This window comes from Salvelinus namaycush, chromosome 1 (genome assembly GCF_016432855.1).
Source record: "Salvelinus namaycush isolate Seneca chromosome 1, SaNama_1.0, whole genome shotgun sequence".
Taxonomy (NCBI): domain Eukaryota; kingdom Metazoa; phylum Chordata; class Actinopteri; order Salmoniformes; family Salmonidae; genus Salvelinus; species Salvelinus namaycush.
Window position 1 is genome coordinate 46,370,985 of NC_052307.1, and position 25,792 is coordinate 46,396,776.

The following is a 25,792-nucleotide window of genomic DNA, read 5'->3' on the forward strand; positions in this document are numbered from 1 at the left end:
TGTAGAAAATAGTAAAAATAAAGAAAAACCCTTGAATGAGTAGGTGTGTCCAAACTTTTGACTGGTACTGTATATATTTAAGCAATAAGGCACAAGGGGGTGTGGTATATGGCCAATATACCACGGCTAAGGGCTGTTCCGAGGTGCCTTATTGCTATTATAAACTGGTTACCAACATAATTAGAGCATTATAAATAATTGTTTTGTCATACACGTGGTATACAGCCTGATATACCACGGCTGTCAGCCAATCAGCATTCAGGGCTCGAACCACCCAGTTTATAAATATATATATGCGGGCGGCCCCACATTTTTGGAACCACTGGCCTACCTCACCTGTATTGGTCAGGGAAAACATGCAGCATAGTGTTCTTTGTGATAGGCTACTGGTTGTTCTGGAAAGAGGCCCTGTGGTCAATGACAATTAAAATAAGAGCAATAAATGAAACCAATAAACACATTTTTATTGTTTTGTTATAATAAAAATTCGATAATAAGGTCAGTGAAAGAGAGGTAATGGTCTTTGCCTGCCTAAGGTAATTTTCGTATAGAAACGCACGAGCTTGAGAAGGACGGGAAAGGGGAATGTGATGTAATGTATTGTATTTATGTTAATCACCTCTTTTTGACCCAAACAACTAGCGAAATATAACTAACAACAAATATACACCCTGTAAAAAAATATATATAAAAAAAAGGGGGAAAGGTATGTGTATTGTGTACAGATAGCTAGTTACTAAGCAACGATTGGTGGAGTGAGCAGCAGTGGCGCTGAGTAGCTAAATAACTGTTCTGCTCGCTGGCAAACAACTAGTGACAGGCAGCTTATTGTTACAATATTGTGAAATAAGGTTAGCTATAATCAACAGTTGTTTAATAAGAACAATTCTTATTTTGTTAGAGTATGGCTAGCACGCGGATTTCGGAGCAATTGCCCCCGCATTTTGACCCGACTCAAGCACCTGTTGCATTCGGCAACCGAGCCCTTCCGAGGATCTCTCTGGAACTGCAAGATCCACAGCTGTGCATACGACAGAGAGCTCTTGCAGCCCTCTGCGACCTGGTTCATGACCCAAAGAGGGCATATGAGGCTATTCACAAAGGTAAGATGCATATTCCATTATTGCATTGTATAAAATCCTTGCTTTCTTAAACAAAACATTTGTGGAATCTCATTTTTAAATTGCTGCATCTGTTTCACGAGTCACAAATCTTGCATTGTAATGGTTTTGGGAGATAATACATTCACCTGCATAAGGCAGCTATACACACTTGTTATTAGCTAGACAACGCAGGACTGTTCACTATTGTTATGTTCCCACGGTTGCCCATTGTTAACTTAGTTGGCTGGTATCTCACTGCATGGACGCTGGATCTCCCCGTTCTGTGCCCGAGATAGCAAGCCCTACTAGCTTACACTCCGAATAAAACGGTTCTGTATTATTTACCTTGGAAGCTGACCGCCTGAACGAATATCCTTGTCGTGGACTCAGTTCGTACCCACGCACAACATCTAGAAGCTAGAAGTGTGCCTGTTAATTGCACAATAGTCAACAAAAGGGGACAACAAGGCTTAGCCTTCTGAGTACTTACTGTAGATCATTTGGGCTATATTCTTCACAAAGCCTTCTCTTAACCAGCGGGAAGTAAATGTTTCCAAACTAGATATCCTCTGTGAATTTGTTTCAGGCTGTTTGGAGAGGCTGAAGGTCCTGCTGCAAGACAGAGACAGCTCAGTGAGAATCAAAACTACAGAAGTCTTTTACCTACTAGCTGCCCATAATGTGGGGAGGTGAGCAATCTCATACCCAGGGATAATTTGGTCCACCCAATGGTCAATGCTATGGTTACTGCAGACAGTAGGTGGCAGCCTAGTACAATATGGTTTACCAACAATGCCAATGACCACAGCCAAAGAGGAGAGGCGAAGCGAGGTTGTTTACTCCACCCAAAATATGTCCATGTTAAGCAGATCATTAATTATTAAGCAAGTGAAGAGTTTTTGTATGGGAGAGTGTCAAATTTTGTCAAGATAAACATGTATTGCTTTATTAATACGTGAGGCTTATTTGATCTAATATAAGTTTTGTAATGCTTAGGTTGTTACGAGTGTACTGATATAAGTGTGATGCACCTGACATCCCAGCCACTTTGAGAAAAAAACACTTTAGTTTTGAGTTGTCCCTGTTGAAATTTGAATGTATATGCATATTCATGAGGTTAGCATAGCATCTTACTCTCCATTGAATACAGGCAGATGACATCACCACCTCTCATCAAATATTCAGAAAAGTATTTAAATAACGAGATGTATCCATCAATCCAAAGAGATGTGCTTGACATCCTGCCATTCCACTCTGTGGACAACGAATCCCATTAGGGCGGCGACACAAGCATCTTGTCATTATATCCAGTATCTCTGCAACAGTCATCTTCTGTATGGCAAGTTATCCGGATGAGGAAACAATCCTTAATAAAACATTTTTGGTGTACTTATTTCACACCCATAAATAGTAGACACGACTAAACTTGTGGACTTGCAAATGAGTGGAGGGAATCTTGGGTTGGGTGGCGATTGGTGTGAGTGACCCCAGTGTATGTCCCTAGAGAAGCCTTCCTCACGTGGGATGTGGTGGCTCCACTGTCTGATCTTCTAGACGAGCCAGTTGATGCCTGTCGTAAAAACATGCATCGTGCACTGAAGATGGTGGCTGAGTTTCCTGCAGGTACGTATGCCTAGGCTTTAGTCGTTGGTTTTCAGCTGCCCCAATTACAGTGACACTCCAGGCAAGCTGAAGGACTCATTACACATGACATTTGGATGTATTTTGATTTAGACACTATTCAAACACTATAGCTGTGTTCCGAATACCCATACATATTACATACTACATACTTAATGAGTATATACTACATACTATATACTATTAGTTCATTTTAGTATACTGTAAACGAACGGTATCCTTTCAGTTGAGCGTACTGGCGCTTTGCCTGTCTACCGGAAGTTGATGTTCTTGCTAGCTTGTTAGCATAACAAATTACTAGCTAGACATTTTACGACTTCGGGTGTGTTATTAAGGGTGCGTTCGTAAATTCAATCTGGAGTGCAAGAGTGCGCTCTGGGAATTCGTCAATTCAGAGCATTGTCAGATTGTCATTTTGTAATTTCAGAGCGTTTCGCTCACTGGACGCTCTGGCCGAGGAGTAGAGTTGATCCGAGCTTTCTGAACTCACAACTGCATTCAAGCACCCAAGCTAACTGGCTAATTTGCGAGCTACTTCCAGACACAAATGAGAGAACCCCTCACTCTGACCATTTTACTTGCCCTAGCAGAGCTGGTTAGGCTGTTTTCATGTTATCTAGAGCGTTGGTGACTGTAACTGTGCGGCTGGCATCAATTTAATTACTATTTTTTGCCGACGTTTTGATCTTATCATAAGATCTTCTAAATGTAACAATTATTAACGAAACAAGTGATTCAATGAAAGAGACTGGTATGAATCCAAATCCTTAGATGATGGACATGTTTTAGGGCCTTATGACCTTATGACCTTCTGTCTCCTGGTCAGGTGCAATGTGTATGGTGACTTTGGGCCTGGTTCCCCGGCTGGTGATGAAGCTGCCTGTTGAGCAGGAGGAGATCCGGGCCCTGATCCTGGCCACTCTCAGCTACTGTGTGAGGGTGGATGCCCTGCCGGCCCTGGCCAGTGACGGAGTTCCCATGCTGCGAAACCAGCTCTCTCACCCCTCCCCTGACATCCGCCGGGCCGCAGCCTCCGCTATGGTGGGCATCAGGTGAGCAGAGACACAAACATGGGTATGTTCCAAGTGACACCCTATTCCTTACATACTGCACTACTTTTGACCAGCGCTCTATTGGCCCAGGTCAAAGTAGTGCCTTATTAGGGAATTAGGTGCCATTTGGTACGCAGCCATGCTCTACTTACTGACAGGAAAGAATACTTTAAAAAAATCTAAATATTTGGAATTTGAGGCTTTCAATATTCATGAATGATGGGTGTAATGTAGAAAAAAATGCACTCTAGTAATACACTGCTCAAAAAAATAAAGGGAACACTTAAACAACACAATGTAACTGCAAGTCAATCACACTTCTGTGAAATCAAACTGTCCACTTAGGAAGCAACACTGATTGACAATAAATTTCACATGCTGTTGTGCAAATGGAATAGACAAAAGGTGGAAATTATAGGCAATTAGCAAGACACCCCCAATAAAGGAGTGGTTCTGCAGGTGGTGACCACAGACCACTTCTCAGTTCCTATGCTTCCTGGCCTTTGTGCAAGGAGGAGCACTGCCAGAGCCCTGCAAAATGACCTCCAGCAGGCCACAAATGTGCATGTGTCAGCATATGGTCTCACAAAGGCGGAGGTAGCGGTCCTGCTGCTGGGTTGTTGCCCTCCTACGGCCTCCTCCACGTCTCCTGATGTACTGGCCTGTCTCCTGGTAGCGCCTCCATGCTCTGGACACTACGCTGACAGACACAGCAAACCTTCTTGCCACATCTCGCATTGATGTGCCATCCTGGATGAGCTGCACTACCTGAGCCACTTGTGTGGGTTGTAGACTCCGTCTCATGCTACCACTAGAGTGAAAGCACCGCCAGCATTCAAAAGTGACCAAAACATCAGCCAGGAAGCATAGGAACTGAGAAGTGGTCTGTGGTCACCACCTGCAGAACCACTCCTTTATTGGGGGTGTCTTGCTAATTGCCTATAATTTCCACCTGTTGTCTATTCCATTTGCACAACAGCATGTGAAATTTATTGTCAATCAGTGTTGCTTCCTAAGTGGACAGTTTGATTTCACAGAAGTGTGATTGACTTGGAGTTACATTGTGTTGTTTAAGTGTTCCCTTTATTTTTTTGAGCAGTGTATGTGCATGCAAAATTAAAATCAATTAAATGTAAGTGGAAAAAGCTTGCTTTGAACTAAGTTATGATTCCATTTGAAGACCCCTGTTTGCCCTGTTAGTGTTCCATCAGAAGGGAAGCACAAGGTATGTGAGGAGGGAGTTCTCCCAATCCTGGTGAAGCTGCTATCAGACTGCGACCCAGGAGTGACTGCCAGTGCTGCTGGGACTATTATGAACACAGCTATTATCACTAAAGGTAAGGAGGGGAATGGTTGAATGTGAAAGAAAGGATATTTTAGATATCTATTGTGACTATTGTCTTAAGTAATAGTTTAGAGTTAGGGTGCAAGTTCGCATGTGAATAATGTTAACAACATAGGCTTATCTCTATGTTGCAGGGAACTTACATTAAAGAGACATTCTGGAGGGTTCAAAACTACCTCGTTATTTTTTAAACCTCCCGTTTTGGACTCTGTGTCAATGTATCGCTCATACATGCATAATAAACTATCTACAGTGCTCTCCCAGCGGAAAAACCCACAGAATCCTTACATTCAAACCTGCCATCATTTAGTGCATGAGATCTACATGCTTGTTCCCTGTAATGTATTGAACGCACGTTCTAAAGCAAGATGGGATGAATGGCTGCATGCCCTTACGAATTGCTGCATGCGCATACCATTAGTTATTTTCATAACAGTGGAAATACATTGCATACGTCTATCAAATCCATGCATAAGTTACAAAACATCTGAAATTAGATTTATAAGACATTGGTAGTAGTTTAATGTACAGTACCAGTCAAAAGTTTGGACACCTACTAATTTCAGGTTTTTTCTTTATTTTTTACTATTTTCTACATTGTAGAATAATAGTGAAGACATCAAAACTATGAAATAACACATATGGAATCATGTAGTAACCAAAAAAGTATTTAACAAATCAAAATACTCTTCAAAGTAGCCACCCTTTTTGCCTTGATGACAGCTTTGCACACTCTTGGCATTCTCTCAACCATCTTCATGAGGAATGCTTTTCCAACAGTCTTGAAGGAGTTCCCACATACACTACCGTTCAAAAGTTTGGGGTCACTTAGAAATGTCCTTGTTTTTGAAAGAAAAGCATATATTTTTTGTCCATTAAAATAACATCAAATTGATCAGAAATACAGTGTAGACATTGTTAATGTTGTAAATGACTATTGTAGCTGGATACGGCAGATTTTTTATGGAATATCTACATAGGCGTACAGCGGCCCATTATCAGCAACCATCACTCCTGTGTTCCAATGGCACATTGTGTTAGCTAATCCAAGTTTATTGTTTTAAAAGGCTAATTGATCATTAGAAAACCCGTTTGCAATTATGTTAGCACAGCTGAAAACTGTTGTCCTGATTAAAGAAGCAATAAAACTGGCTTTCTTTAGACTACTTGAGTGTCTGGAGCATCAGCATATGTGGGTTCGATTACAGGCTCAAAATGGCCAGAAGCAAAGACTTTCTTCTGAAACTCATCAGTCTATTCTTGTTCTGAGAAATGAGGCTATTCCATGCGAGAAATTGCCAAGAAACTGAAGATCTCGTACAACGTTGTGTACTACTCCCTTCACAGAACAGTGCAAACTGGCTCTAACCAGAATTGAAAGAGGAGTGGGAAGCCCCGGTGCACAACTGAGCAAGAGCACAAGTACATTAGAGTATCTAGTTTGAGAAACAGATGCCTCACAAGTCCTCAACTGGCAGCTTCAATAAATAGTGCCCGCAAAACACCAGTCTCAACATCAACAGTGAAGAGGCGACTCCTGCATGCAGTTTTTTTTTTTTTTTAACCTTTATTTAACTAGGCAAGTCAGTTAACCTCTTTCGGCTGCAGGGGCAGTATTGAGTAGCCTGGATAAAAGGTGCCCATTTCAAACGGCCTCGTACTCAATTCTTGCTCATACAATATGCATATTATTATTACTATTGGATAGAAAACACGCTCTAGTTTCTAAAACCGTTTGAATTATATCTGTGAGTAAAACAGAACTCATTTTGCAGCAAGCTTCCTGACAGGAAGTGGAAAATCTGAAATCGATGCTCTGTTCTAGGGCCTGCCTATAAATGTCCTTGATATTTATTAGTATACATGCACTTCATACGTCTTCCACTAGATGTCGACAGGCAGTGAGAGAAGAAATGGAGTGTATAACTTGATCTGGGGTCGAATAAAAGCTCTTTGTATGACGTGTCACCAGTTTCCTGTTTTTTGGAGCGCGCGAGAAGGGACCTGGTATTGCCTTCTGAAAAGCTGTCGTTATAGACGACTAATATCTCCGGCTTTGATTTTATTTGATACATGTGACAATATCATTGTAAAGTATGTTTTTTCAAAATAGTTTTATTAGATTATTGAAATTTTTTCGGGACGTTAGGCGTGTTACTTTGTCTGCGTATGTTCAGGAAGGAGAGTTTCGCGCCACTTTGCTAGCTTTCCGTGCTAATTGACTGGAGAAGAGGACATTCTAAATCCAAACAACGATTGTTCTGGACAAAGGACCCCTTGTACAACATTCTGATGGAAGATCATCAAAAGTAGGACCCATTTTATGATGCTATTTCATATATCTGTCGAACATGTTGTACTAGTAGTTTGCGCCCAGATTTTGGGCACTCTCTTGCTATAACTAAGCTGGATGTCGTAATGAAGTTATTTTTAGAATTCTAACACGGCGATTGCATTAACTTCTTGCGACTACAGGGGGTGCTGTTCCGAATTAGCATTTTGTCGTCTCCAAATTAAACTGCCTAGTACTCAATTCTTGCTCGTACAATATGCATATTATTAATTCTATTGGATAGAAAACACTTTCTAGTTTCATACAACGTTGAAATTATGTCTGTGGGTGACCCAGAACTCTTTCTACAGCGAAATCCATGACAGACAGTGAAAGGTCTGAGAGCGAAGCTCTGGTTTCAGATCAGTTTTTAAGGTCTCTGTCTATCCTATGGAACGACACGAACTGCACCCGCCTTCCCCTGGATGTCAGTAACCAATGAGAAGTGGAATGGGCCTTCTAGGTAGCTCTCAGAGGTTATAAAAGACCAAGGAGTGAGAGTAGCCCCCCTTTCGACGCTCGCCCTTACGCAGGAAGGGACCTCCGGATGCCATTTTCACAGGCTCGGTTATCAACTTGAAATGTATCCGTCTGTAATTTAATTCGATATAGGACTTAGAAACATCATAAGGTAGTTAATTTAAACCGTTTTATAGCAATTTATATCCGTTTAGTGCGATTTTGATGCATTTCTATGTGAAGCACCGGGCACATTTCGGGGTCCCGGTCGAACGTTAGCGGGCATTTAGACGGACAAAGGACATCTTTCGACCAAAAGAAGATTATACCCAAGAAAGAATACATTGCCCAAGAATCTGATGGAAAATCACCTCATAGTAAGTAATATTTAATATGATAAATCGTTGTTCTGTCGAAATATTTTAAACGCATATTTCGCCATTTTGTTTTCTATCCCTTCGCTTGGCGAACCCTGTATTGCACAGTAAGGATAATTTTAGAAATGTAAATCAGCGATTGCATTAAGAACTAATTTGTCTTTCGATTCCTGTCAACCCTGTATTTTTTAGTCAAGTATATGATTAGCTATTGATTAAACTAGATCACTCTGAAAGATGGCGACCGACTTTTCCATGCTGGTTTTGCTACCATCTTCATTGTATAACCACGGTTTTTTATGGCTAAATATGCACATTTTCGAACAAACAATATATGTATGTTGTAATATGATGTTACAGGAGTGTCAACGGAAGAATTCTGAGAAGGTTAGTGAAAAAATTAATATCTTTTGGCGATGATTACGTTATCGCTATTTGGCTTGAATTGATGCTCTGGTATTGTTTGCATATGTGGTATGCTAACTTATCGATTTATTGTGTTTTCGCTGTAAAACGCTTAGAAAATCTGAAATATTGTCTGAAATCACAAGATCTGTGTCTTTCCATTGCTATGCTTTGTCTATTTTTATGAAATGTTTTATGATGAGTAAATTGGTCATACACGTTGCTCTCTCTAGTAATTCTAGTCCAGTTGTGACTGTGGGTGCAATTGTAAACTGTGATTTCTACCTGAAATATGCACATTTGTCTAACAAAACCTATCCTATACCATAAATATGTTATCAGACTGTCATCTGAGGAGGTTTTTTCTTGGTTAGTGGCTATCAATATCTTAGTTTAGCCGAATTGGTGATAGCTACTGGTGGAGAGAGAAAATGGTGGACAAAGGAAAAATGGTGTATTTTGCTAACGTGGTTAGCTAATAGATTTACATATTGTGTCTTCCCTGTATAACATTTTAAAAAACAGAAATGATGGGGTTATTCACAAGATCTGTATCTTTCATCTGGTGTCTTGGACTTGTGATTTAATGATATTTAGATGCTACTATTTAATTGTGACGCTATGCTAGCTATGCTAATCAGTGTGTGGGGGGTGGGGGGTGATCCCGGATCCGGGATTGATACTCGTGAAAGGTTAAGAACTAGTGTATCTATCATTCCCTATACAACATGTATTTTTTAGTAACGTTTATGTATAGTTATTTGGTCAGAATAGTTGAGTGTCATAAAAATATTCGCACATTCTGGGAAAAAGATGCTACATTAGCACAATGTATAACCACTGATTTCAGCTCTAAATATGCACATTTTCGAACAAAACATAAGTGTATGTATAACCTGATGTTATAGGACTGTCATCTGATGAAGCTTATCAAGGTTAGTCAAAAATTATATATCTTTTGCTGGTTTGTTACGATCGCTAACATTTGCTGCTGGTAAATGGCTTGTGTTTCTGGCTATTGTGGTAAGCTAATATAATGCTATATTGTGTTTTCGCTGTAAAACACTTAAGAAATCGGAAATATTGTCTGGAATCACAAGATGCCTGTCTTTCATTTGCTGTACACCATGTATTTTTCAGAAATGTTTTATGATGAGTATTTAGGTATTTGACGTTGGTGTCTGTAATTACTCTGGCTGCTTCGGTGCTATTTCTGACGGTAGCTGTGATGGTAGCTGCAATGTAAAACTGATTTATAGCTCAAATATGCACATTTTTCGAACAAAACATAGATTTATTGAATAACATGTTATAAGACTGTCATCTGATGAAGTTGTTTCTTGGTTAGTTTGGTTGGTTCTTGGTTAGTTAGGTTGGTTTTGTGCATGCTACCTGTGCTGTGAAAAATGTCTGTCCTTTTTTGTATTTGGTGGTGAGCTAACATAAATATACGTGGTGTTTTCGCTGTAAAACATTAAAAAAATCGGACATGTTGGCTGGATTCACAAGATGTTTATCTTTCATATGCTGTATTGGACTTGTTAATGTGTGAAAGTTAAATATTTCAAAAATATATATTTTGAATTTCGCGCCCTGCACTTGAAGTGGCTGTTGTCATATTGTGCCCGGCTTCGGGCTTGCAGCCATAAGAAGTTAACACACTCATCCCATATAGTAGCTATGGATAATGTACAGTATGTTTAGCTCAAGTTTCACAGAAAAGTCCTGCTTGCTAGCAGCCCCCTCTATCATAGAGATTTGTCTGGTTATGTACTGTATACTGTAGGCTAAATCCATTGGGACAGTCACATAGTTGATGCCTCAAGCTCAGATATGAAATATGTGACTCGATTCAGGAAACTAGGCGTATGTCGCAAGCCACGACTTCACAGCAGAGCTGTTTGAACGTAAAATATATTTTTTGATTGAAATGTTTTTTTTGGCAGAAATGCCTTCTCGAACATGTGAACTTTCATGTGCCTTAATATCAAACTTGTATGCCATCTGTAAATATGAATAAAATTGTTAAATTACGAACCTGGTTGGTTTAGCCACAGAAAAAGGGGGGCAACCTTCCCACTAGCCATGATTGGCTGAGATAATGAGTGGGCAGGACATGCCGAGAGAGGAGTTCAGATTGGTTTGCCATAGAAGCTCGTCAGTCTGTGTTAGAGTATGATAGCTAAAGAGATGGAGAAAATACCTGTCTCCGGATTACATCTTCAAACTAAGGGCAACGGTGGCATGGCATTCCTGACAGGGAGACGCGTCCATACACGATGATGTACAGGTAAGATAGTCTAGCGTTAGCTAGCTACATTTTCAGATATGACATGTTTTCTGATTTTGACAGAAAGTGGTTCCATTTCAAGCTAAAGTGTACTGTTAGCTAGCTAGCTAACGTTATTTGGCTGGCTCCCTACCTGATGTTATTATTTGTTTCCCAGAGCTGTGTGCTGTTCTAGTTAGAGCCTAATGTTAGCTAGCTAACATTGAACATGGTTGGTTAGCTCCCAGCACTGTGGCATTGTTGGCACTGTTCATTGTTTAACTAGCTGGCTGGCTGGCTCGTTAGCTAACGTTTCGTGATGTGTGTACAACACCTGTTAAATATGGCTGGTGCAGTAATCGTCTGCAAAAAAGCGTAATGAAATTGTTGCCAGCAGAGCTAGTTAGGCTGTTTTCATGCTATCCAGAGGTAAACAAATCATCAGCCAGAGCGTCAAGTGTGCGTTTCGAGAGCGAAACGAGATGGGTGGGGCTAAAGCTTAGGGTGAGGGTGTGAACGATGCTGAATGGGTGTTGACAAAGAAGTGCTCTTCACTAGATAGCAAAACATTCAAATGCAATTTTCTCAAAAGTGAGATTGCGAGTTGATCAACTTTCAAAGCAAAATAACTTTCCCATTGTTCCTCAATTTCAGTGTATGATATACTATTTTGTAGCTCTGAGTTTCTACTTTTATCTAATATAAAAAACACAATTTCAAATTTTGCTACATAAGACCAAATACAGGTGGTGAGTCACAATTATCAACCCAATCATAAACACTATGCTCACAACCTGTATCTCCTAAATCGTGTTTCTGGTGTATTTTGTTTGACTTTTGGAATATATTGGCTGTGTTTTTTTACAAGGCACGCATCCATCCATTTATCCAACCCGTGATTTTTTTATTTTTTTATTTAACCTTTATTTGAACGTGAATTGTGACACAACATACATACCTTTGATGCACTTGAAAAATGTATACTGCAAACCCACTTTTAAGATTAGGAAATATTGGCCTACCTTTATTTTGTGTCAACTATCCATCCAAATGAAATAATTCCATGTGTTCACCTTTTGTCTTTATAAACTTTTACCCATGTATTCCATAATATGGAATAATCCAATGTGGGCAACACTGCAGCTGTTGATTGCCAGCGATCATCATTCATCACGTAGGCATATGATATAATCAATATATTACTTTCAAAGAGTTGGACATTTGATGCAAACATATACTGTAAGTATACATTTTCAATTGTATAAAATGTGCCAACATTATCACATACACTTGCTGGTTTGACGTACTAGTCTGCTGAGAGCATGCGCTACAATGGGATAACAACCAAACATGATGGACAATGTTAATTGGCAGGTGGAATGATGTCCAATGAGGTTGCAAGATTAAAATGGAAGGTTGGATCAGGTCGGCACAGTATTGTCCAATGAGGTTGCTGGGTGAGCCCAACATACACACTCAACACAGTTTTTAAAATTCTCTTTGTGCACACGCTACAGAGGCTAGAGAACAATGACGTTATGATGTACACAATCATGCACAATTTTCAGGGACTCTTGTTTTAACTTGTGAGCGCTACTTTCAAAACTACTGGCTGAAATTCTACAAAACGAATGGAGCATCTTTTTAACATACTGTAATATGGACAAGAATACCCTTAACGCAAGGGTGTCAAACAGGGCCGACCACTGGGCACAAACTTCAGTTCAACGTCTAGTTTTGATTTACATTTGGTTGAGTTAACTTGAAATCAACGTGAAATCAACTAAACAAATCACCATGTCATTGGATTTAGGTTAAAAGTTGGGTGAAAAAAAGATGAATTGCCCTTACGTTGAGGAGTTTTTACAAATCCAATTTGTTTTCTACATTGATTCTACATCATCACATAGATTTTTGTGTTTTAAATTACGTGGAAACAATGTTGATTCAACCAGTGTTTTGCCCAGTGGGGAGTGTCTGTGGGTTCCCTTTCAGTCAGTCACTCAGCATAACATACTATAGGGAGTCAATGACCAATCACATTCACCTGAAGAAAACTAAAAACACACCCAATGGGCAAATGAATGCAGAGCCCGCCCTCGGAAGCCCCACCTATCTGGCTATAACACCGGGGCTCGCATTAATTTCCTAAATTCTTCGCTCTACAGCTCGCCTGACGGAGAACTTGTCACGCAATTTACAAGCACACAAAGACTATTGGATTTGGCTCCGACTTAGGTGTCTGTTAGTGGGGAGAGAGTACTCGTCCCCCTAGATGTTGCTATTTTTGGGTCTTGGTATCGGATTTTGTGTTTGCTAAAAGCGAACTACTTTCTGCTCTGCTTGTGTAGCTAATACTTCCTTGCTTGGGTAAGATGGCCTGTGTTAAGAATAAGTAAAAAAAAAGGCTAACAGGCTGGATTTGAACCGCCGACCATGCCCTAGGGCAGTGGTCACCACTGGGTCGATCGCGATTAACTGGTTGATCTCCAAGGCATTCCTAGTCAATCACCAAACATTTCTGTAAAAAAAACTACAATATTTGTTGTATTTGTTTCACCGCTATTGGCGGTAGGTGCACTTGAATCAGCAGCCCTAGCACCGGGAAGGCAAATTGTTCCCATTTTGAACCATGTGATGTGTCCACCTACCCGGCAGGCCCAGAGAACAAATCAAGTGCACTTACAGGCCTACTACTGGCCAATCAGATAGCTCAGATCACTGTGTCTGCACAATTTCCTCGCGCCATAGACTGGTAAAAGAAGCCTCGATCGCACAGCAAAGTTAAACAATGTGAGATTTCAAAACTTTTATAACCATGACTACTCAACGAATACAGCAAAGAGCTGCTGTTTTTATGTTTAAGTTGTTATTCAGCACTGTCAACACTTTGTTCAACACTTTTATAAGCCATAAAATGCGCATTTTCCCTATCACTGGAGGTTGGTGGCACCTTATTTGGGGAGAACGGGCTAGTGGTAATGACTGGAGCTGAGTCAGTGGAATGGTATCAAATACATCAAACACATGGTTTCCAGGTGTTTGATGCCATTCGATTTGCTCCGTTCCAGCCATTATTATGAGCCGTTCTTGTGTTATTAGCGGCTTGAGTCTTTTTTAATATCAAGGAATATTCCACTTTCTCTGTTCATAGGACTAACAACATAAATTGGTGCATGAGGCAGAAATAATGCAGTGCGACTTTCGCCATCAGCTGGAAGACTGTGTCCCCTTTTCTCAGTGGAGGGATGGTGAGCCGGATGAGAGGCAGCCTCACCGCTGCTCCCTCCCTCCCCTCAGACTGACCCTCAGATGCAGGCCATCAGTCCAGTAAAAAAAAAAAAGTTTTATTATGCTCAGCTGTGAGTAATTGTGGTAATTCAACAAATTAGACTCAGCTTGCATTTTGACTCAAAGTGATCTTGACTGCCCTAGTGCATGTGGTTTCACAATGAAAATGTACTCACAAGTACTATCCTGTTTGCCTGGGGTGGATAAACGCTCAGGCTGCTTTGGCTCGGAACAGTTCCTGTGCCCGGTGTCACCGGCTGAGTTCAGACTCTCTTGTATGCTGACTTCTTAGGAAAATTGTGGTTACTGGAGGAAAATAGGAGGCTGCTGAGGGGAGGACAGCTCATAAAAATGTCTGGAATGGAATGGCATCAAACACATTGAAGCCAGTGTTTGAGTTCAAAACCATTCCATTAATTGCGTTCCAGCCATTACTATGAGCCCGTCCTCCCCAATTAAGGTGCCACCAACCTCCTGTGCTGGAGACGGCCCTTTCCTTGAAAAAAACTGTTACGAAGTTGTTCCTCGCCTGTCATGCGGGGGGACTGGCGTTCAATTCCCCTATGGGCATTCCAGTTCTCTGCTTCCCTGAAGGTGTTCGGAAACCGCATTCTGGAAAGGATGTGGTGTCTCTTTGACTGGTTTTGGGGGGTTTTCGAAGGAAGAGATGGATGAGCTAGCTCCAGCAACCTCATGTCTCTGCCACAGATATCGCGCTGGGCTGCAGAGCAGCAGCACGACGGTATGGCTCTCCTCTCCTTTGCAATGGAGTTAGCCCCAGGTTGAGGAATGTTTTACCACCTGTGATGACTGCGGTAAAGCGTCGCTTGACTCTTTTTAATTTTTTTTACCTGGAATAACTCACATTCAACCAAGTTGCATGAATGTGGAACTATTTTAGAAGGGGCTCATGACGGTATGGGAAGCTAGCTTTTATGCTGGTATGGGAAGCTAGTTAGCCACCTGGTCTTGGAGGCTAACAGAGAGGCTATTCTTAGTCCTAAGCTCCCGAATAAAGCATGGCTGGTTCCGGTGGACCAGTGTCCTCTCTGATTGACTTTGTCACAAATAGCCTACCTGAGTGGTGAATGATATTTGGGTGAGCCAATTTCGCAGAAGGAGTGTTTGGCTCAGGTATGGAGTTCATGCAGTCCCGTTCCGAGGAGACGCGAAAGCAGAAAGTAGCAGTGCTTTCTTGCTGCATTCAAGTAATGTTGGCAATACGACCTTCCTGCTGGGAAAATGCACGTTAACGCCCGTCCAACTCAGGTTTATGACGAGGAGTCTCGGGTATGATATCTGGACCCCAATCTTTTTCATATGTGGGGCTTCGATGTCATGCACCACTGAGAATGACAAACAGGGCCAAGTTTTTGGGCTGTCAGTGGTGACATTGTGCATTTGTATTTTTGTCATTTGGTGGACACTCTTATCCAGAGCGACTGATTTATGCTCACATATGGGTGATACCATACTTCGATACCCTTGGACACCATACGACCTTGGGTAGAAGCACTTACTGCTTCTACCCAAGGGCGTATGGTGTCCAAGGGTATTGAAGTATGGTATCACCCATATGTGAACATAAATCAGTCTCTTCCCCACAGTTGAACACAAGGTTGTCGGGAGTGGCTGGTGTGAGAGGACATGACAAAAGAACCACATTATCCCAGTACTCGTGGTGTTCCGCCCCTTCAGATGACAATATATGGGAGGTCTCACAGTGGGTGTGTCCTAGCCCCTGTTTTGAGAGAGGAGATTTTCTCTCTTCTTTGGAAGCGGGCTATTCGGGGTGTTCCCGTCTCGGAAGCGGTTGTTACAGCCGGTATTTCCTCGTTCTTAACAGCAATGAAATGCTGCATCCCATCCTGTACTTGAATGGTTTGGACAAGTTCAAATTGCTCATGTTTTGGTGGCTAATATAGTCGGTGAGTCCCAGCTATTGGTTCACGTAGCTACACGTCTGGATGCATCTCGCCATTGCCATCTGTTGCTCAAGGTATCCCTGTCGTGCCTGAGGGCGTTAACTCCTTGGAGAAGCCCACGACTGTTGTCACAGGGGGTTCCCATGGGCCGGGTAGTGTCCCGCAGGGTGATAACGACAGACGCAGCCTCACTGGGATGCGGCATGCTGTGTGTGGGCTACTAGGAAGGTGGCGTTTGGTCGACAGCGTTAAAGGCACTGCATATCAATTACCTGGAGCTACTGGCTGTTTTTCTGGTGTTTTTTTTCTGATATTGGAGGGCCAGTATGTGTTGGTAAGGTCTGACAACAGGACGTCGGTGGTGTACATTAACAGGCAGGGAGAGACGTTGTCTTTCTCTCCTGAACCTGGCAAGGGAGCAACTACTCATCTTGGGGTCCGGCAAAATTAAGGCAGTTATACAATTTTAAAAACATTACAATACATTCATAACAGATTTCATTACACACTAGGTGTGTGCCCTCAGGCCCTACTCCACTACCACATACAGTGCATTCGGAAAGTATTCAGACCCCTTTACTTTTTCCACATTTCTTTCGTTACAGCGTTATTCTAAAATTGATTAAATCGTTTTTTCCCCCTCAATCTACACACAATACTCCATAATGACAAAGCAAAAACTGTTTTTTTAAATGTATGAAATGAAATATTGCATTTACGTACAGTTGAAGTCGGAAGTTTACATACACCTAAGCCAAATATATTTAAACTCAGTTTTTCACAATTCCTGACATTTAATCCTAGTAAAAATTCCCTGTCTTAGGTCAGTTAGGATCACCACTTTATTTTAAGAATGTGAAATGTCAGAATAATAGTAGAGAGAAGTATTTATTTCAGCTTTTATTTTTTCCATCACATTCCCAGTGGGTCAGAAGTTTACATACACTAAATTATTATTTCGGAGCATTGACTTTAAATTGTTTAACTTGTGTCAAACGTTTCGGGTAGCCTTCCACAAGCTTCCCACAATAAGTTGGGTGAATTTTGGCCCATTCCTCCTGACAGAGCTGGTGTAACTGAGTCAGGTTTGTAGGCCTCCTTGCTCGCACATGCTTTTTCAGTTCTGCCGACAAATTTTCTATAGGATTGAGGTCAGGGCTTTGTGATGGCCACTCCTATACCTTGACTCTGCTGTCCTTAAGCCATTTTGACACAACTTTGGAAGTATGCTTGGGGTCATTGTCCATTTGGAAGACCCATTTGCGGCCAAGCTTTAACTTCCTGACTAATGTCTTGATATGTTGCTTCAATATATCCACATAATGTTCCTGCCTCATGATGCCATCTATTTTTTGAAGTGCACCAGTCCCTCCTGCAGCAAAGCACCCCCACAACATGATGTTGCCACCCCCGTGGGATGGTGTTCTTCGGCTTGCAAGCCTCCCCCTTTTTCCTCCAAACATAACGATGGTCATTATGGCCAAAAGGTTCTATTTTTGTTTCATCAGACCAGAGGACATTTCTCCAAAAAGTACGATGTTTGTCCCCATGTGCAGTTGCACACCGTAGTCTGACTTTTTTTTATGGCTGTTTTGGAACAGTGGATTCTTCCTTGCTGAGCATCCTTTCAGGTTATGTCGATATAGGACTCGTTTTACTGTGGATATAGATACTTTTGTACCTGTTTCCTCCAGCATCTTCACAAGGTTGTTTGCTGTTGTTCTGGGATCTATTTGCACTTTTCACACCAAAGTACGTTTATCTCTAGGAGACAGAACACGTCTCCTTCCTGAGCGGTATGACGGCTGCATGGTCCCGTGGTGTTTATACTTGCGTACTATTGTTTGTACAGATGAACGTGGTACCTTCAGTCATTTGGAAATTGCTCCCAAGGATGAACCAGACTGTTGGAGGTCTTCAATTTCTTTGCTGAGGTCTTGGCTGATTTCTTTAGATTTTCCCATGATTCTCAGGCTTGTAAGGTAAGTATTGTTCTTGGAACCATGGGGTTTATGGACATGGGCTTACTAACACACCCTTCCCAGCAATGTAGAGAGAAAAAAAGAGAAATAATAGTATAGTAAAATACGTAATAATAAAAGTAATAATAGATACACAATGAGTAACGTTTACCTGGCTATATGCAAGGGGTACCACTACCGAGTCGATGTGCAGGGGTAAGAGGTAATTGAGGTAGATGCAGTGCATTCGGAAAGTATTCAGACCCCTTGACTTTTCCCACATTTTGTTACGTTACAGCCTTATTCTAAAATTGATACGTTTTTTCCCCCTCAATCTACACACAATACCCCATAATGATAAAGCAAAAGCAGGTTTTTTGAAATGTATGCAAATGTATATTTTTTTTAACTGAAATATTATGTTTACGTAAGTATTCAGACCCTTTACTCAGTACTTTGTTGAAGCACTTTTGACAGCGATTACAGCCGCGAGTCTTCTTGGGTATGACGCTACAACCTGTATTTGGATATTTTCTCCCATTCTTCTCTGCAGATCCTCTCAAGCTCTGTGATGATTGGCATTCAGTCCAAAGAGTTCAATCTTAGTTTTATTAGACCAGAGAATCTTGTTTCTCATGATCTGAGAGTCTTTAGGTGCATTTTGGGAAACTCTAAGGGGCTGTCATGTGCCTTTTACTGAGGAGTGGCTTCTGTCTGGCCACTTTACCATAAAGGGCTGATGGGTGGAGTACTTCAGAGATGGGAGAACCTTCCAGAAGGACAACCATATCCACAGAGGAACTCTGGAGCTCTGTCAGAGTGCCTATTGGGTTCTTGGTCACCTCCCTGACCAAGGCCCTTCTCCCCGATTCCTCAGTTTGGCCAGGCTGCCAGCTCTAGGAAGAGTCCTGGTGGTTCCAAATTTCTTCCATTTAAGAATGATGGATGCTGCAGAAATGTTTTGGTACCCTTCCCCAGATCTGTGCATCGACACAACCCTGTCTCGGAGCTCTATGGACAATTCTTTCGACCTCATGGCTTGGTTTTTGCTCTGGCATGCACTGTCAACTGTGGGATCTTTTATCGACTGGTGTGTGCCTTTCCAAATCATGTCCAATCAATTGAATTTACTACAGGTGGACTCCAATCAGGTTGTAGAAACATCTCAAGGATGATCAATGGAAACAGGATGCACCTGAGCTCAATTTCAAGTCTCGTAGCAAAGGGTCTGAATACTTATGTAAATAAGGTATTTCTTTTTTTTAATACATTTGCAAACATTTCTTAACACCTGATTTCAATTTGTCATAATGGAGTATTGTGTGTCAATTGCTGAGGAAATGTTTTTATTTCATCCATTTTAGAATAAGGCTGTAATGTAACAAAATGTGGAGAAAGTCAATGGGTCTGAACTTTGCGTAGGCACTTTATGTATACGACCTGCCAAGTTTTAGAACACCTACTTATTCAAGGGTTTTTCTTTATTTTTACTATTTTCTACATTGTAGAATAATAGTGAAGACATCAAAACTATGAAATAACACATATGGAATCATGTAGTAACCAAAAAAAGTGTTAAACAAATCTAAATTTATTTTATATTTGAGGTTCTTTAAAGTAGCCAACCTTTGCCTTCCACCGCAGATGGGGAAGGCCGACATGGGTGGATGTGGTGGATTGAGACGCAGCCCATATCTCTAGCTTAAACTGAAGGATTTTATTGGGGAACTTTTTTATTATTTTACTTAGATTGTAAAACTGCCACGTCCATTTGCGATATTACAACAACAAAGTTACTGCAAACAACGAGAACAGTTTTTTTCCCCTCGGACATCATTGCACATGTATTAGAACAGCAGAATATATACAGATTTTTTTTTTTACCACGTTGCGTGATGCTCCCCATCTATTCTTAGTCAACAAAACAATAACAACAACGGTGGGGTAGACAGTGGTGCTATTTCCCCTAATGCAGAAGCGTCAATGTCTCAACAGATAGTGTCAACCTCATCATTAACTCACTCATGCTCACTTCTCCCCTCTGTCGTCCACAGGGAAGTACCAGGCCTTAAAGGCAGGTGCCATCCCCCCCTTGTTGGAGCTGGTTGGCAGTGAGGACAGAGCTGTGTGTGCTAACGCGCTGCGTGCCCTCACCGCCCTGGCTGAAGCCCCCTGCGCTCGGGAACAGCTACTGGAACACCTGCCACTATTAAAGACAAGGCTCAATCACCCAGCTTCCATCATCTGCCGGGCAGCAGCCACCGCCATCCGCGTGATCTCCTGGACCCCCTGAGAGAAAGAGAGAGCAAGGGAAGAAGAGAAATACCTCTCATTATCTGATTCTCCCTCGCTCCTCCCCCTATTCTCTCTCCCTCACACACATTGACACACACAGGCACGCATGTGCTCTCACAGACATCCCACACACACAGACCTTATTCTACTACAGACACTCACACTTCCTTAATGTAAATGTCTGCTGGTGTACATTTTCCAGACTAGTAGACCCACCTCTTATTCATCATCTGTCTGTGTCATCTATCCTGTTAATGTGATTAAAACTGATCAGTGACAAGTTTCAGCTCCTCTGTATAGAGGTTCCCCAACTGATGGCCCTTGGGTGATTTTATTTGGCCCCACAAGTTCTAGCTCCCAGTTCACCCTGGACTCTACAAGTTGTTAAAAGCGTTCCACAGGGATTCTGGCCCATGTTGACTCCAATGCTTCCCACAATTGTGTCAAGTTTTTCTTTGGGTGGTGGACCATTCTTGATACACACTGGAAACTGTAGAGCGTGAAAAACCCAGCAGCGTTGCAGTTCTTGACACAAACCGGTGAGCCTGGCACCTACTACCATACCCCGTTCAAAGGCCTTCCCCATTCACCCTCTGAATGGCACACATACACAATCCATGTCTCAATTGTCTCAAGGCTTAAAAATCCTTCTTCAACCTGTCTCCTCCTTTTCATCTACATTAACTTAAGTGGATTTAACAAGTGACACCTTGCAAAAGTATTCATCCCCTTTGTCGTTTTTCCTATTTTGTTGCATTACAACCTGTAATTTAAATGGATTTTTATTTGGATTTCATGTAATGGACATACACAAAAATATATACACTGCTCAAAAAAATTAAGGGAACACTTAAACAACACAATGTATCTCCAAGTCAATCACACTTCTGTGAAATCAAACTGTCCACTTAGGAAGCAACACTGATTGACAATAAATTTCACATGCTGTTGTGCAAATGGAATAGACAACAGGTGGACATTATAGGCAATTAGCAAGACACCCCCAATAAAGGAGTGGTTCTGCAGGTGGTGACCATAGACCACTTCTCAGTTCCTATGCTTCCTGGCTGATGTTTTGGTCACTTTTGAATGCTGGCGGTGCTTTCACTCTAGTGGTAGCATGAGACGGAGTCTACAACCCACACAAGTGGCTCAGGTAGTGCAACTCATCCAGGATGGCACTGAGTTTATTAAATAGCAGAGGCTACAGCAATGAATAATAGCAACAGTAAACAAAAAACATCCAGTGTTACTCAATATGTTTGGATTGTTGGCAGTCAACATTGTTGTAATTGGCTTCAATGAGCCTAGCCTACATGTCTTTACGCATCGCATTTCTCTTAAAATAAAACATACTAGGCTCCCATAAATTGTATTGTATGAGTGGAGTGAGCCACGTTCTCAATAAGCAAAATATAGCCTAGGCAGGGGTGTCAAACTCATTCCATCAAACTCATTCCATGGAGGGCCGGCCGAGTGTATGCTGGTTTTCGTTATTTCCTTTCAATGTGTCCAATTAAGACCTAGACACCCAGGTGAGGGGAGTTCCTAACTAATCAGTGACCTTGCCGCAAGCTCTGGACCATTACACCGGATCATCGCAGCTAGCTAGCTGCAACCAAGTGGCTATTGTTGGATAACGCCTCTGTCCCGAAGAAAGCACCAGTTAGCCTTGAGCTAGACTCGAGCTTGGCCAATCTCCCGGCTAGCCGACAAAGTATAATTCTTGGGCTACAATACCTCTTTTGCCAATTGACCTGGACCCTTTATTGTCGACAAGGAGCCCCGCCGAGCCATCACGACTGGTCTGCCGACGTAATTGTCCGATGTGGTTTCAACAGTTGCGATGTTGCCGAAGACCCATCTGCTAGCCCCAGCCCGCTAGCTTTCTGAATGCTGTGTCTCACGCTCGCCTACCATAGTAGCAACTACCGAACGGCTCCCTGACTCACCTATTGCTGCTCATTGGACCCTATGATCACTCGGCTATACAGCTGATGTCTGCTGGACTGTTCACTAATACAGTACCTCATTTTGTTTATCTGTCAGCCCCAGCCTTGAACTCAGTTCCTGTGTGTGCCTAACTGACCCTCTCTGCCCATTCATCGCCATTTACTCGTTGTTGATCGGGAGAGCTAAGACAACATCTGTGATTGCTTTATGCCTCTCTCTAATGCCAATATGTCTTGTCTATAGCTGTTTCGGTTAGTTCTTATTGTTTTATTTCACTGTAGAGCCCCCAGTCCCGCTCAACATGCCTTAGATAGCTCTTTTGTCCCAACTCCTGGCTTAACCTGGCTTAACTGGTGCCTCCAGAGATGCAACCTCTCTCATGGTCACTCAATGCCTAGGTTTACCTCCACTGTACTCACATCCTACCATACCCTTGTCTGTACATTATGCCCTGAATCTATTCTTGCACGCCCAGAAATCTGCTCCTTTTGTTCTCTGTTCCCAACGTACTAAACGACCAGTTCTTATAGCCTTTCACCATACCCTTATCCTACTCCTCTGTTCCTCTGGTGATGTAGAGGTTAACCCAGGCCCTGTAGCCCCCAGTACTACACCTCTCATTTGTTGACTTCTGTAACCGTAAAAGGCTTGATGCATGTTAACATCAGAAGCCTCCTCCCTAAGTTTGTTTTATTCACTGCTTTAGCACACTCACCAACCCTGGTGTCCTAGCCGTGTCTGAATCCTGGCTTCGGAAGGCCACCAAAAATTCAGAAATTTCCATCCCCAACGACACCATTGTCCGTCAAGATAGAACTGCCAAAGAGGGCGGAGTTGCAATCTACTGCAGAGAATAACCTGCAGAGTTCTGTCATACTATCTAGGTCTGTGCCCAAACAGTTCGAGCTTCTACTTTTAAAAATCCACCTTTACGGAAATAAGTTTCTCACTGTTGCCGCTTGTTATAGACCCCCCTCAGCCCCCAGCTGTGCCCTGGACACCATATGTGAATTGATTGCCCCCCATCTATCTTCAGAGTTCATACTGTTAGGTGACAAACTGGGATATGCTTAACACCCCAGCCGTCCTACAATCTCAATCTCACACAAATTATCAAGGAACCTACCAGCTACAACCCTAAATCCGTAAACATGGGCACCCTCATAGATATCATCCTGACCAACTTGCCCTCTAAATACACCTCTGTTGTCTTCAATCGAGGATCTCAGCGATCACTGCCGCATTGCCTGCGCCCGTAATGGGTCCGCGGTCAAACGGCCACCCCTCATCACTGTTAAACGCTCCCTAAAACACTTCAGCGAGCAGGCCTTTCTAACCAACCTGGCGCGGGTATCCTGGAAGGATATTGACCTCATCCCATCAGTAGAGGATGCCCGGTTGTAATTTAAAGTGCTTTCCTCATCATCTTAAATAAGCATGCCCCATTCCAAAAATGTAGAACTAAGAACAGATATAGCCCTTGGTTCACTCCAGACTTGACTGCCCTTGACCAGCACAAAAAAATCCTGTGGCGTACTGCATTAGCGTCGAATAGCCCATGCGATATGCAACTTTTCAGGGAAGTCAGGAACCAATATACACAGTCAGTTAGGAAAGCTAAGGCTAGCTTTTTCAAACAGAAATGTGCATCCTGTAGCTCTAATTCCAAAATGTTCATGGAGAATAAGAGCACCGCCTCCCTAGGAAATACTGTCACCACCGATAAATCTACGATTATCGAGAATTTCAATAAGCATTTTTCTACGACTGGCCATGCTTTACACCTGGCTACCCCTACCCCGGCCAACAGCTCTGCAAACCCCGAAGCAACTTGCCCAAGGCCCCCCCCCCGCTTCTCTTGTTAATTGTTAATTCCATTTAGTAATAAATACTATAGTTGAGGATTTTTTTTTAATTAAAGAGAGCAACAGTGTGAATGTATATGTAAACGCATATCCTGATTTGAACTATACTAATCTATTTGATAAAATTACTAAACCTGTATATTCAACATTTGATAATGATTGGCAAATCCGTATATTTAACCACAACGTTGAATTTAGCATTGGGTATTATAGGAGGAACGGGATACAATTTGTTCTTTCCCCACCGGGTGTGGCCGTATCAAATTATGACAGAGAAAATTGGTTGTGTCATTTAGAGGGAAAAGGCGTGCATTATAGCTTTGAGTCACTTTTCAAAAGTGGCTAAAAGTTATTGGTTTTTGGTTAGGGAACACCAGGGAATTCGAACAAGAAGTAAACGTATTCTAAACATTATTTGTTTTCATTATGGGGAACAATGAACGGCCCGCAAACTGGTATGGCTGGCTGGGAGTGTTTTATTTTAAAGGGACAGTACACGTTTATCACAGTTGTGTGAGTGTAATGGCAGGCTGGTTCCACCAGACTAGGTTATTCCCTGGACATTACATGCATCTCAGAAGTAGAAAATGAGCAACAAATAATGTCAGTTTACATAAATTATGTTTCACAATTGGGTTATCCAAGTAATTCAGTGGGTTGCCTTCTGTATTTGTACAAATGATGAGCTTATTTACATTTTAGTCATTTAGCAGACGCTCTTATCCAGAGCGACTTACAGTAGAGTGCATACATTTTTATTACATTTTACATACTGAGACAAGGATATCCCTACCGGCCAAACCCTCCCTAACCCAGACGACGCTATGCCAATTGTGCGTCGCCTCACAGACCTCCTGGTTGCGGCCGGCTGCGACAGAGCCTGAGCGCGAACCCAGCCCAGCCTGGGCGCGAACCCAGAGACTCTGGTGGCACAGCTAGCACTGCGATGCAGTGCCCTAGACCACTGCGCCACCCGGGAGGTTTACATTTACATGAAAGCTGTTAATGCTGGCAGGTCAAAGTTGCTGGCCGGACACTTGCCAACATGTGGCTGACTGTTCCATTCATAGGAATGCTCACAGCGATTGCATTTTGTTCTAATGAAAGGACAAAGCTTTTTCCTGATGCACTTCACAACCAAAATGACTACTAGTTATATCTGCTTGGCTGGGGAATTAGACTGCTAGGTCGGGTATTTTTTTATTCAACTTCACATAACACACATTACCTGTTGTTGTTGATGAAGCCGTCTGTGTCATCAGGGCAGTAACTTGGGTCACTATCAGAGGCCTCATGATGGCGTGTCCTTTTCATAGGAGTCGAGGGAGACTGGCAACAACAATGGAGGTGTCACAAGGGTATACACTTTTATTCTGAGGTCGGTAACACTTAAAAAAAAGGTTCAATTTGTAAAGGTATAAAGAGTTAGAAAATATGTTGTTAACAGTTATTTAATCATTTGTAAAGGCATTATAAACCATTCATAAATGCTTGTAAAAAATTTGTCAAAATGGTGCGA

At 42.1% G+C, this 25,792-nt stretch overlaps 1 protein-coding gene across 1 annotated transcript; it reads left to right on the plus strand.

The window, feature by feature from the left end:
* Positions 1-806: 806 nt before the first annotated feature.
* On the plus strand, positions 807-20,892 carry rsph14 (radial spoke head 14 homolog). The gene is made up of 6 exons (XM_039003537.1): positions 807-1,103; positions 1,690-1,792; positions 2,608-2,726; positions 3,571-3,796; positions 4,997-5,133; positions 20,215-20,892. The coding sequence occupies exons 1-6, from the start codon at positions 905-907 to the stop codon at positions 20,451-20,453; spliced, it is 1,023 nt and encodes a 340-aa protein (XP_038859465.1). The 5' UTR covers positions 807-904; the 3' UTR covers positions 20,454-20,892.
* The last annotated feature ends 4,900 nt before the right edge of the window (positions 20,893-25,792 follow it).

Excerpts from the sequence above, each read along its gene's own strand:
- rsph14 (XM_039003537.1), top strand. The coding sequence starts at position 905 with ATGGCTAGCACGCGGATTTCGGAGCAATTGCCCCCGCATTTTGACCCG. Across the intron at positions 1,793-2,607 it reads GCTGCCCATAATGTGGGGAG|AGAAGCCTTCCTCACGTGGG; the intron begins GTGAGCAATCTC and ends GTATGTCCCTAG. Across the intron at positions 2,727-3,570 it reads GGTGGCTGAGTTTCCTGCAG|GTGCAATGTGTATGGTGACT; the intron begins GTACGTATGCCT and ends TCTCCTGGTCAG.